At 56.1% G+C, this 12,765-nt stretch overlaps 1 protein-coding gene across 4 annotated transcripts in view; it reads left to right on the forward strand.

The window, feature by feature from the left end:
- DRP2 (dystrophin related protein 2) overlaps nucleotides 1-8,716 on the forward strand; it is a 39,854-nt gene extending 31,138 nt beyond the window's left edge. For 3 of the 4 annotated variants that reach the window (XM_051967909.1, XM_051967910.1, XM_051967908.1), the window contains 8 exons: nucleotides 2,042-2,178; nucleotides 2,400-2,465; nucleotides 2,708-2,773; nucleotides 3,238-3,423; nucleotides 3,538-3,681; nucleotides 4,325-4,544; nucleotides 5,129-5,249; nucleotides 5,381-8,716. In XM_051967909.1, the coding sequence (XP_051823869.1) occupies nucleotides 2,042-2,178; nucleotides 2,400-2,465; nucleotides 2,708-2,773; nucleotides 3,238-3,423; nucleotides 3,538-3,681; nucleotides 4,325-4,544; nucleotides 5,129-5,249; nucleotides 5,381-5,505 (1,065 nt within the window). In that variant the 3' untranslated portion in view covers nucleotides 5,506-8,716. The remainder of the gene's footprint in view (nucleotides 1-2,041; nucleotides 2,179-2,399; nucleotides 2,466-2,707; nucleotides 2,774-3,237; nucleotides 3,424-3,537; nucleotides 3,682-4,324; nucleotides 4,545-5,128; nucleotides 5,250-5,380) is intronic. The other variant, XM_051967911.1, reaches the window with a different exon arrangement.
- The last annotated feature ends 4,049 nt before the right edge of the window (nucleotides 8,717-12,765 follow it).

The following is a 12,765-nucleotide window of genomic DNA, read 5'->3' on the forward strand; positions in this document are numbered from 1 at the left end:
CAGTCCCTTTCAGGCTTGCCCCGTTTGACCCCGAGTTCCTTTGGTAGCTGGGCTGGTTGTGTGGGCTCCGAGGCCCCTCGGGTTTCAGGCTGAACCTCTTCGTGCCCCAAACTTGGCACCGCCTCCAGGCCCCGGCTGCAGAATTTCAATGAGCTGCTCTCTATTCTGGGCAGACAATCTGACTCATGCTCACGCACACATGTGCAAGTGCGCGTACACTCACACAGCACACACGGCACATGCACGTGTGCGCACATGCACATGCGCACACACACACGCACGCGCACACACACACACGCTTGGTCTTTTTCATCAAGTTCCTTCATGCTTTTTTCTCCAGTGGCTTCTCCAAACCACAGAATTTCTGAGTTGAAAGGACCCCAGCAGGCAGGCCAAGCAGCCCTCACTTGAGAAAGGACCGCCTGTCGCCCCCAAACCCAGGGTCCACCAGCAGACCCCTCCTCCTCCCTCCCCTGCGACAACTTTCAATCCTCCCAACATTGAATCCGAATCTACCTCTTTGCAGTGTCTCCCCACTCTATTTCTCTTTCTCATTCTCTTCCTCCCTCCTCTTTCTGTCTCTTCTCTTTCTCTCTTCCTTCCTCCTTTCTCTCGTCTCTATTTCTACCTGTCTCTCTCTTCTATTTCTGTTTCTCCATTTCTCTGCCTTCTATTTTTGTGTCTCTCTGTATTTTTCTCTTCTGTCTCTCTCTTCCTCTCTCCTCTCTCCATTTGTCTATTTCTCTCATTCTCTTCTCTCTCTTCCTCCTCTCTATTTCTCTCTCTAGTTTCTGTCTCTATTTCCCTATTCCTCCCTCCTCTATTTCTATCCATTTCTCTCTCTATGTCTTTCTATTTCTCTCATTCTCTTCTTTCTCTTCCTCCCTCCTCTCTTCTATTTCTATTTCTCTGTGTCTCTATTTCTCTCTCCCTTCCTCCTCTCTCTTCTATTTCTGTCTCTATTCTCTCTCCTATTTCTCTCTGTATCTCTCTTCTATTTCTACTTCTCTCTCTCTTCCTCCTCTATTTCTCTCTCTTTTACTTCTTCCTCTCTTCTATTTCTGTCTGTCTCTTCCTCCCCTCTCTATTTCTCTTTTGTCTCCCTCTCTCTTCTATTTCTGTCTCTGTTCTCTCTTCTATTTCTCTGTCTCTTCCTCCTCTCTTCTTTTTCTCTCTTCCTTCCTCCTCTCTCCTATTTCTGTCTCTCTTCTTCCCTCCTCTTTTCCTTCTATTTCTCTCTCTTCTCTCTGTCTCTCTTCCTTCCTCCTCTCTCCTATTTCTGTCTCTCTTCTTCCCTCCTCTTTTCCTTCTATTTCTCTCTCTTCTCTCTGTCTCTCTTCCTTCCTCCTCTCTTCTTTTTCTGTCACTCTCTTCTATTTCTCTCTTCCTTCTTCCTCTCTTCTATTTCTGTTTCTATTTCTCTCTGTCTCTCTCTTCTGTTTCTCTCTCCCTTCCTCCTCTTTTATTTCTGTCTCTGTTCTCTCTCTTCTATTTCTCTGTCTCTCCCCTACTGTGATCATGGGTTCAGTCATCTCATCATCCAAGAGATCTTTCAGGAGCTCTTGGTGGAGCTTACCGGGGCCCGTGGTTTGAAGTCACCGAGGTCACCGCTAGGCCCTCTCTCACCTATGGGATTGGTCTCCGTCTCCCAAAGTAGTAAATTCTCGCCGTCTCTGCTCAGAGTACCATCAGCATCATGGAGTTAGCAGTTTCCTATCCTGAATTCCCATGCTCCTTTTGGGGAGAGTTGCCTCTTCACACCTTCCTGTCTTAGCTCCCCCTCCTGTCACTCACCCCAGCATGGAGCCTTGGCAATGAGCACTTAAATTCGACTTTGATCACGTGGCTGGTGTACAGGGGTCCGAGACTGGGGCTTTCCAAGATGCATAGGAATTTTGGGAAATCTGGCCTGACACACTCAGATACGGACGGCCCCGGGCCCTTGGATGCTCTCCAGAAGCCCTCGGTCCCTTACCGGCTGGCCCTAGGCCCCAGCACTGGTGACAGCAGTAGGTGAACCTTCGCTTCTGTCTCTCCGCAGACTACTTCGAGTGAGAACGTGAGGGATTTTGCTACGACGCTGAAGAACAAGTTCCGGTCCAAGCAGTATTTCAGCAAACACCCTCAGAGAGGATACCTGCCCGTGCAGTCTGTGCTGGAGGCGGACTACACCGAGCCGTGAGTACCCGCTCTCTGAGCCCTGGGAAACCGCCGGACGTGAGGCCAGATGACCTCCCTGGCCCCCAGGGACACACGGACCCCATTGTGCTGAACCAGCGAGTGTCCGGGGAGGGTCCGGGGACCGTAGCCCGGCCGCAGGAAAGGAAGTGGTTTTGGGGAAGGGGGCCGGGACAAAGCGAGAGGCGTCCGAATGTTGACCCCCGGCTGCCCTCCCTCAGGCTGGCCTCCTCTCCGATGCTGCCACACTCCGATACACATTCCCGCATCGAACACTTTGCCAGCAGGTACCAGAGTGGGCTCCACCAGCCAAGGCGGGGGGAGGCCGGGAGAAGGGGAATCCATGAGGAAACCAGGGAAGCTGATCCAGGCAGACGAGGCCTCGCATAGGCCCGTGCCCTGGGAGAGCCCTGTTTGGAACGACCCCAAGTGGCTGAGGGTGGGGAATCCCAGGGGGCTCCCGGTTCCATCAGGAGGGCCCCGCGCCCCCTTGTGCGACTCACTTCCGTTTCCGCTCCTTTGTCCCCAGGCTCGCCGAGATGGAAAGCCAGAACTGCTCCTTCTTTAATGATAGCCTGTCCCCTGATGACAGCATGTGAGTCCCCGTGGGGCCCTCCCAGCATCTCCCAGGAACTTCCCGCTTTCAGTTAGGAGAGGCCGGTCTAGGCCCAGGAAATTTGGGCGGGAGGGGTGCGAAGGCCCCCCCACTTTAAAACATGAGGTCAGGTGAGGAAAGTAAGCGTCACTGTGGCAGCCCCCCCAGAGCCGAGTTCAGGGGTCTTTCCTGTTATTCCCCCTCTCCCCCCACTTTTGGCCTTCAGTCCCAGTGGCCTCCTGCCCCAGGCTTCAGGTCCGTTTCCGAGAAGGGAGTGAGCGTCCTCAGGCAACGGAAGGGAACTCACTGACCTTAGAAAACATCTCCCCAAGATGGCAGCGTCCCGCCTGCCAGTCTAGGGGGACATCAGACACCCCTCTGCGGCAAGGTTGCCCTCCTTCCCCGGGGGCCCGTGAGGCGGAACCATCCCGGGTCTGCCTTGGACTGAAACGAGAGTATTACAGCTACCTGCCAGAGGGGAAATTCAGGCACGGGAAAGGGAGGTGTCATGGTCGGGACCAGCCAGTAAACCGCAAGGAGGACTCGGGCGTCCCAAGAGCACTTGCTTGCCCCCAGATCCCCACAGCCACCCCAGCCTTCTCCCGGCAAAGCCTGGATACGCGGCCCTTCTCTCTCTCTAGGCGATTACGGTAATGGTTCCCATGAGCCCCTTGGGAGAGCTGAAAGCCAGGAGCCCCCTGCCAGGGTTTGCCTGCCTAGTAGATGATGCTCTCTCCTCTCCCCTGTCCCCCGTCCCCTGGCAGAGATGAAGATCAGTATCTGCTGAGGCACTCGAGCCCCATCACGGACCGGGAGCCCACTTTTGGGCAACAAGCCCAGGACGCCGCGGCTGCCGATGACAAGGGGGAGTTGGAGAAGATCCTGGCTCACTTGGAGGATGAGAACCGGTGGGTGTGTGCCCCAGGGGTGGGACGGGCTGACCAGAGGGCCTGGACACAGCCTGAGGAGCAACGGTCAGGCCTCCACGCTGCCCCTGGATACTGGGCCTTCAGGCCAGGGTGTCAGTACGGGCGCCACGCAGAGAGCCGGGAAGATGAGGATCGAGCTGTGTGCGCCGATACGCAGATTGATGGAACGGGGGCGGGGACGGGAGTGGGCCCAAAGCGGCCCTCCACTTTGACTCACAGACAAGGTGCACGCTGGCCAGCCTTGCCACCGGGAACCTCCCTTTCTCTGCTAACCAAGCACTGGGGATCAGCCTCATGCAAGTTGCAAGGGGGTGAAAGGAAGGGCTAAGATCCCCCTCTAGCCGGCTCCCCACTTTGCCAGCGGGCTAAGTCAAAAGTAGCACTGGCAAGCTGGCGGGCGTCCGTCCTGTTAAGTGTTGGCTCTCAGCCCACTGAGGCTGGGGGAAGGGAAGGGATTGCCGGGACTTTCAGATGTGCCCATATAGCCGGTCAAAAAGCGGGGGGGATCCTGTGCCTCGAAGGGGCTCCTCTTCATGGCGGCCATTCCGGCCCGGCCTAGGCAGCTGTCACAGGGCCCGGATACCACTTGGGCCCCAGACCTCAGGCCCCGTATGTCTGGCAGGATCCTTCAGGGGGAGCTGCGTCGCCTGAAGTGGCAGCACGAAGAGGCCGCCGAGGGTCCCCCCGAGGCAGCCCAGGACTCCCGCAACGAGGAACTCTTGGCCGAAGCCAGGCTCCTTCGGCAGCACAAGAGCCGCTTGGAGACCCGCATGCAGATTCTGGAGGACCACAACAGGCAGCTGGAGTCACAGCTGCTGCGTCTGCGGGAGCTGCTGCTGCAGGTGAGGGTGCCTGGGCAGCCCCGGGCCCGGCCTAGTGGCCGAGAACCTTCCCGAGCTACGGCCTCTGGGCCTCGGCCGGAACAGGGCCCCTCTGACCCGACTGCCTCCTAATGTTCCCCATGGGACTTCCTAAGCTAGGACTTCTCCAAGGCTTTGCTCATCCCTATGTCATCCAAACTCCGTCCCATGGGACTTGACAGCTTTTGGGCTTCCCCAGGAGCCAGCCGGCAAGGAGGCGGCGGGATAGGAGGGGAATGGGGGATCTTTTTCCAGAAACAAGGCCCAAAAGGATCTGGTTCAAAATAATGCCACAGACTGCAAGCTCCTTGAGGGCAGGGGCCATTTGCGTCTCTGGCATCGGACCCGGCGTCCAGCCCAGCTGCTTCACGAGTGCTGCTCGGAGTGTGGACGTGATGTTCATGTCGTGACATGATCCAGGGGAGATACTAGGGTTTTCTTCCGAGATATTAAAAAAAAGGAGGGGGGGAACTGCCTGCTAGTGCTGGTGCCCCTGACTGAGCCCTCAGGGACACTTGGATCCCCACTGAAGGACAGGAGGGTCACTTCTTCCTTCCTCTTTGTAGCCACCCACTGAATCAGAAGGCAATGGCTCTGCAGGCTCCTCCCTGGCCTCCTCCCCACAGCAGTCAGAGAGCAGTCACCCCCACGAGAAGGAGCACACTACCCCAGACACTGAGGCCGCGGGTGAGCTTCCCCTTCCTCCCCGGGCCTCGGCCTTTCCCCTGGGCTCCAGCCTAGCCGGGATGGGATTTCCCAGGATCCACGGAGTGCGCTAGCTGAAAGGCCCCCTTCCCTGCTTTCCCTCTCCACCCCAGATGACGTGGGGCAGAAAAGCCAGGATGTCAGCCTGTGCTTGGAGGACATCATGGAGAAGCTCCGCCACGCCTTTCCTAACGTCCGGAGCCCAGATGTGCCCACCAACACTCTGCTGGCTTCCTGAGGCGTCCCAGCGTCCATCTCCCACTCTGGATCCCGGTCTCGGCCCCGGCCACATCCCTGTCCCTGCCCCAACCGGGCCCATCCCGTCACCACCAGCCCTCCTCCCTCTCTCATCCCGCCCCGGGTTAGTATGTTTCAGGCAGCAGCAGGGTCTTGAGGTAAGAGCAGCCAGATTTGGGGGGAGTGGAAAGAGGAGGGGCCAGCAAAGGGACCTTCCAACCCTCAAGCTAGCGGTCCACTTCCTGTCCACACTGCCACCGTATCCCAGGATACGTTGGGTTGGGGACAGCTAGCCAGTTTGGGGATGTGAGCGGTCCTGTTCCATCTTCTACCTGGCACCCGCCCAGGGATCCTTGCCCTCTGGCCCAGCCCTGGGACCACGTGGGCACGAGCCCAGCCCCTCCCTAGAGAGGCTGGTGCAGAGTGCCCTTTCCCACAGATGGTCTGCTGCCTGGACCACCTTCCTCCCCGTGCTCCACCCCTCCCACCCCCTAACTCAGCCTCCTCTCACTGGGCAGCCTTTCAGACTAGTCTCACTTGTCCCACTAACCCTCCGTGCCCCAGCGGTGGCACTCCCAGGAGACGAGCGTCAGAGTGCCCTCGAGGACAGGGGGCTCCTTCCGCCTTTGGAAAGCAGCCTTGATTTTTCCTGGCTCCTAACACCACCTAACATTTGGGCCTCGTTTGAAAAAAATGGAAGCAACTCCAGTGGACGTTCCCTCCCCCCTCCTATTTCTTCAAGGCCTCGGCCTCTGGGGCCATCTTCCAGCAATGCCCCGGGCAACCGGGGCTTGCTTTCCTCTGCGGGTCCCCTGGGTCCTGGAGATCTGTCTGGTCATGTCTCCTTCAGGGTCGGGGGTGGCATATCAGGCCAGGTCTCCAAAGGGGCTTTGTCTCTGCCGCCTCCTCAGGGCAGGCATTGCAAAGGTGCCACCGTGCCAGTCTGGCCTCTAAGGGCTTTAGGAGGAGGAAGCGGCCCTGGGGCCGCCATAGTGATGTTCCCAGGGCCGTGACTGGGCCCAGTGCCTGCCCGGGGCTTCCTCTCTCCCTCCTCCCGGGGCGATGCGGGCAGCCACCCAGATGCCAGAGCCCAGCAGAGGTGCCGCTTGTGGCGCCAAGGCTCCAAAGGCTCTCCCAGAGCCTCCAGAGGGGCCCCAAGGGCTTTCCCTTTGCAAATCCTCCTTTGATTCTCTCCATCTAATGCTGGATAGCAAAGTCTTGCCAGCCAAACTAACCTCCCCGGGCACAGTGCGGGCCTTGGGCCCAGAAGGGGGCCCGAGTAGGCAGGAGGCTCAGGGCCTCTGGCCCAAACCAGAGCCAACTTCAGCAGCCTTATACCGGAAGGAGCTCTAGAACAGGGCCCTAGAATCCAGTCTGGCCATCTAGCTCTCTCTGCACTCCACCTAGATCCATCTCTGGCTGCCCCGTGCCATCAGTATTCGCACATTAAATCCTAATACCTCGTGAAGTCCTCACGTTCTGCCTCGCTCTTTGTCAGGCCCGGCCTTCGGCCACGCGGGGGTAGTGCCTGGATGCCCACGTCCTCAGCTGCTCCTTCAGAACTTCCTCCGGGGGTGGCGCAGGCCACTCTGGGACCCGGGCTCCCGGGCCCCCGGCCCTGTCACTGGAGTCCCTCCATCACCCCCAGGGCCTAGGGGAGACCAAATCAAAGTTCTGTCCTGTCCCAGATCCCCTAGTGTACCAGAAAGGAGACCACTGCCTCTATTTCTGGCTTTCCCCATCTCACTCCCCCCAGGTCCTAGGCAAGGCCACGTAGTTGATTCTTCAGCCCCTTCTCTTCGCGAGGTCTCGCTTGACCTCCTAAAGGAAGCAGAGGCCAATTTCGCCTTTGGGTGGCCATAAGACAGGTCAGTGGGTAGAAGAGAAAGAGACTGTCTGCACTTGGGGCAGTCGAGATGGTGACCAAGCCGGTTCCACTGTCAGAGCTCTTCGAGGCTAGATGGCCGGGCCTTGGGCTTCCTGACCCAAGCTCATACCCCGAGGTTGGGGAACCTCCTCCCTGGCCACAAGAGGGATGAGAACAATAGAAAGGTGCCAGGGAGATCAGAGGAGAGCTGAGGGTCTTCCCAGGGGCCCAAGGAGCTGGTGGATGGAAACAGGAAAGTGCTTGCTCTTTGTCAGGATGGCTCTGCTCCCCCAGGTGGATGTCCCAGAGTATTTTTTTTTTAACCACAAACACCCTGGAAGGATCCCCCAGGCCCAAGAGCTCAGCCACCTGCCTCCAAGAGGGAGGGAGCCAGGGCAGCAGGGATGCACGGGGACTTGGTTAGCAGGTGCAGCGGGAGGTGGCGGGGAAGCAGCCCAGCTCCTTCCCCAACGGGGGCTCAGGCCCATGGTCATCCCTGTGACCCGAGCGGTGTGTCGCTGTTATGGGAGAAATCTTTGAACGTGCCGTATGTCGTCAGAGCATCTACTGTGTACCGGGTTCGACGCTGTTGAATTTCTTGTCACGTCTGCGAGTGCTGGGGTGGGGGTGTCGCTAGCAGCCTACAGAAGGGCTTCTCGTCGTGGGCTTCGCGTAGCTAGCTCTAGGGGCCACGGGTGGCCTGACTTGGCCGGAGTGGCAGGCGAATGGTGCCGGCGGTGACTGAGGACTGACCGAGTGTTTGCCACGATGGGTTTGGAGATGAGCAGTGGAGAAGCGCGTCCACCGCGCCGGGAGCTGGACCGGCCTCGCCCACCTCCGTTCCCACCCAACTCGGCCGGGAGTGGGAATCACATCCTCCTTCCCCACAGTGGGCACGGGGCCGGGTTCAGAGGCCGGGGTGGCCTCTGGCCATGCATGCAACAGGTGGAGCCAGCACCTTTCATGAAGTGAGTGTTCAGAATGGCCTGGGCCCGGCTCCGGAGCTCTTTGGGCCGGGAGCCCAAGGTTCAGATGAAGAAGGGGGCTGAAGACCTGGCAGGTGTTAAAAAGGATATGTGGGGGCCTGACTGGGCTCGAGGAGCCTTCCTTCTTTGGCACCCTGTGAGAAGGGGACACCTTCAGTCCTTTCTTCCCCAGGGAATACCTGAGTCCTCCCATCCCCGGCTCCAGTTACCAGGAGGCCGAGGGCTGAGGCAGGGGGAGGGGATGTTCCTGAAGACTTGGGGCTGGGGGCAAATTGGCTTCCTTTGGTTACCACTCACCGTGGTGCTGTTTCCTCTTCTAATTCTGCTTTAGAAAGAATAAATTTGTATTTGTACGCTTTGGCTTTTCTTCACGACTCTCTTTCCTGCCCACGGCCTCGTTCCCACCGAGTCCTTTCCCAGGGGGCACAGGGGTACCCATAGGTTCTTCCAAGGTTCCTCCTCTGAGCCTGTGGCTCAGAGTCCCAGGCACTGGCACCGGGATGTGAGCAAAACCAAAGTGCATCTTGAGGGCTAAGTTTTCTTCTGCCTCTCACTAATAATGGCCTCCTCTCCGGTCTCCCGGCTCCCAAATAATTGCCAATTTTTTATTATTTTTGTTCCTAAATTTTATTTGTTTGTTTATGTATTTATTTACTTATTTATTTCATTATCTGTTTGCTAAATTAATTTACTAATTCAATTAAATATTATTTATTTCTTATTTCTGTTGCTTCCAGCTTGCCCTCAAGCCTCAGGCATTTAAAGGGTGGAAGTCGGCATTGGATCATGAGGCCTTTATGGGGAGAGCCGGGATGCCGGGAGGCCGTTTCCGGGATAACCACTGTCACAAGGGAGGGGAAGGGGGAGGGAATCTCACTCATGCTGCCACTGGGTGGGGGGGCGGGCCATTTCAAAAAATGCTTGCTAAATTCGGCCCCTCCCCTTAAGTATGCCCCGCGTCACTTCAGCCCCCTAGGACCCACCACAGTTACGGCCTTAATTTGCTGCCGGTTATTTGGAGGAAGAAACCAGGGTCCGGTAAAGACCCTGTAACTCTCAGCTCAGCTCGGGCCCTCCCGTTGGCCCAAAGCAAAAGGTTCTCCACCTGGCTTTGGTGCTAAGGACGCCTGGGAAGTGGATTTTTCAAATGCTTAAGAGACAAGGAAACTAAAGGGAAATATTTGTACAATATTAAAAAAACACACACAAGTCCATGGACCAGGGCCCAGAGAGTAGCCCCACCTGCCCATGACCCTCCGAGTACTAAGATAGTAGCAGCTGGTTTTCTTTTTTTTTGTTTTTGCTGAGGCAATCGGGGTTAAGTGACCTGCCCAGGGTCCCACAGCTAGGAAGTGTTTAATATCTGAGACCAGATCTGAACTCAGGTCCTCCTGACTTCAGGGCCGGTGCTCTATCCACTGTGCCACCGAGCTGTCCCAGCAGCTGGTTTTCTTCATGAACAACTCACCCCCTCCCTTCAGGGCCCGGCTCGAGTGGTCCCTTCTTCATGAAGTCTTTCCAGACCCTGGCCACGAGGGCCCTCCTCCACCCTGTGTTCATCCCGATTTTATTCTGCCTACGCACAGCTGCCCAGACCCCCGTCCGCACCTCTGTGTACCCAGATATGTACTTATACAACACGGTGGGTTTGGGAACTAGAGCTTATCCATATGGCTGCCTACGTACGCACAGACTCCCCTACTGGAAGACAATCTCCCCGAGGACTGCCCCTTTTGCTTAGGTATCCCTACGCGTTGCACACAGTAGGTGTGTTTGCTGATCGATAGCCCAGATGTGGCCTAGAGCTTCCACAGGTCTGCCCAGGCCAGGGAACGAGAAGGAAAGTCAGCCGTCTTTGGCCAAAGCCGCGGCCTACCTGTGAGGTCAGGGAAGGGCAGGAGCCAGCTCCAAGTGGTCCCCGAGGGTGACTGTCGAAATTTCAACGGGAACTTTTACAGCTCAGAAACCAGCAAAGGCTCCGAATCAGGGCTTGATTTATCACTCTGTCAGTCATCTAGCCTTCTGATGGTTAAATGCAGATTTAACGTAAGCTTATGACACATTCATCTTTTCTGGAGAAGAGAGGCTCCAGGTTTTGGCCCAAGGCCTCGGTCTCCATCCCTTTGTCCCCTCCCACCCCCAATCCTCACCTGGAAGGATGCCAGGCCGGGGCAGCGCCCCCGTGCCCAGGGTCCTCGGGCAGGCCCACCGGGCAGACGGCAGGATGGAAAAACCAGAACACCTCAGATTTACGTGGCACTTTTTACGGTAGGCGTGTTACCCGAGTACTTTCAGTTTATTAAACGCCCACCTACTGTGAGCAAGGCGCCACGCTGGAGCCGTCAAAACCAAAACAACCCCTGCCCCCAAAAGCCCACATGGCACCAGAAGAGAAGGATGCCAACGCGGCCAGCTTGGGCGCAGGGATGGCAGCTTAGAGCTGGAAGAGATGGTCAAGGCCACTGGATGCAATCTTCTTCACTTACCAGATGAGGAAACTGAGCGATATTAAGCGTCATGCCCACACAGGACGTCAGCATTTAAGGTAAGAGCTGAATACAGATCTTCTTGAGTCCAAAACCACTATACCACACTGCCCTTCAAAAGCAAGTGGAGATGGTGGGGAGTGAATTCACTCCTGAAGTGGAAAACAATGACTGCTCCCTCAAATGCTGAGGGCAAAGAGAGTAACTTGAGATAAGGCTGTCAGTTTATATACCACCTATTGTGTACCAGGTACCGTGCTAAGTGCTTACAAATGGGATCTCACACGTGGGCTTTCTTTTCCTTTGTTCTCTGGGAGGAAGAGTTATTTTTCACACCAGCCCCTCTCAGAAGGACATACGTGTCCAGCACCTAAGTGGAACCCAAAGTCGCCCCTCCCACCCTTCTTCTCCCCCCATGCATCCTCTAAGTCACGTCGCAGGCTCACTGAACGTTCCGCACAAGCCCAACTCCTCTCCCTCTCAAGCTTGAGCCAAAAGCTCATTTAGCCTCCCTTCATACAGTTCACCTCCCAACGCTTAAAAAATGGTTTGTAGAAAAACTACAAAACGTTAGGTTTGAGGCTACTGGCCAAGAGCTCCCTCTTCTCAACTCACATCACGTGGACGCCTTCTGCTTCTATCTGCTCCTCCACCCTATCTCAGGAGAAGAGATGGGGAATAAAAGTTTACTAAGTACTTATTATGTGCCACACTTTGTGCTGAGTGCTTTTTACAAATATGACTTCATTTAATCCTCATAAGCTCCTTGGAGGTAGGTGCAGTTAACCCCACTTTATCGTTGAGAAAACTGAGGCAGACAGCAGCTAAGTGACACGCCCAGGGCCACACAGCTGGTGTCTGACACTGGATTTGAACTCAGGTCTCCCCGAGCCCCAGCCCGGTGCTCTGTCCCCTGGGCCATGTAGCAAAGGCTGCTCCACGTACATCCATGCACAGGAGACTCATGCTGTCCTGTCTTCTCCAGCAGACTTCCCCTTCATCGTGCCCACCGTCTTCCTCAGGCTCAGTATCTCCTTGTCTACAAAGGCGCCCATGTCTCCACCATCCTTGATCCCCTGCACTCTCTGCTCTCATGCTCTTCCTAGTAGTGCAGAATCTGACCACATCAATCAACTAAACCTACTGTCCCCAGTTACCAACATGCCTGCTAATGGCCCTTTCCAGACTCTGTCTGGACCTCTCTACAGCCTCCAACGCCGCCCATCCTCCTCCTCTCCTTGATACCATCTTCTCACTGGGTTTCTCTAATACCTCATCGTGGTTCTGCCTGCTTTCTCAGCCTCCTTCATACCGAGTGGAGGGGTCCCCCAGGGCCCTGTCCCGGGCCCCTTTCTCTTCTTCTATGGTATTTTAATTGGTCATAGCATAAGCTCAAGGATTCAGTTGTCATCTCCACGGTAATGACTCTCTGATCTGCTTGTCCCTCCCTAACCGCCAGACATCTATCTCTACCCACCCCGTAGACATCGCAAACTAACGGAACTCATTTTCTTTCCCTCCCCTAACTTTCCCATTACTCCCTTGGGCACCAACATCCTCCCAGTGACCCAGTGATTCCGAGCTCACTTCCTCATCCTTCCTAGCCAGTCGGTTGCCAAGTTCTGTCGATTCTACTCTCGGAACATCTCATATATACCCCCTTCTCTCCTCTGACCCTGACTCCATCCTGGGGAGGACCTCATCACCTCATTCTGATCCATCCCCTGTGCAGCTGTCAAAGCCAAGTATACATCTAAGTTCCTCCCTCTGATCAATAAACTCCAACGGGTCCCTATTACTTCTGAACTACCTAAAATGAGACGTCAATCAATTATGATTTCGTGGAGGGGAAGGCAGGGAGGGAGGAGAGGACTGAGGCATCACTAGTTAGATTTTCCCTACCCACCGCATGATGTCCTGGC

The sequence above is a fragment of the Antechinus flavipes genome, chromosome X (assembly GCF_016432865.1).
Source record: "Antechinus flavipes isolate AdamAnt ecotype Samford, QLD, Australia chromosome X, AdamAnt_v2, whole genome shotgun sequence".
NCBI classification, from domain to species: domain Eukaryota; kingdom Metazoa; phylum Chordata; class Mammalia; order Dasyuromorphia; family Dasyuridae; genus Antechinus; species Antechinus flavipes.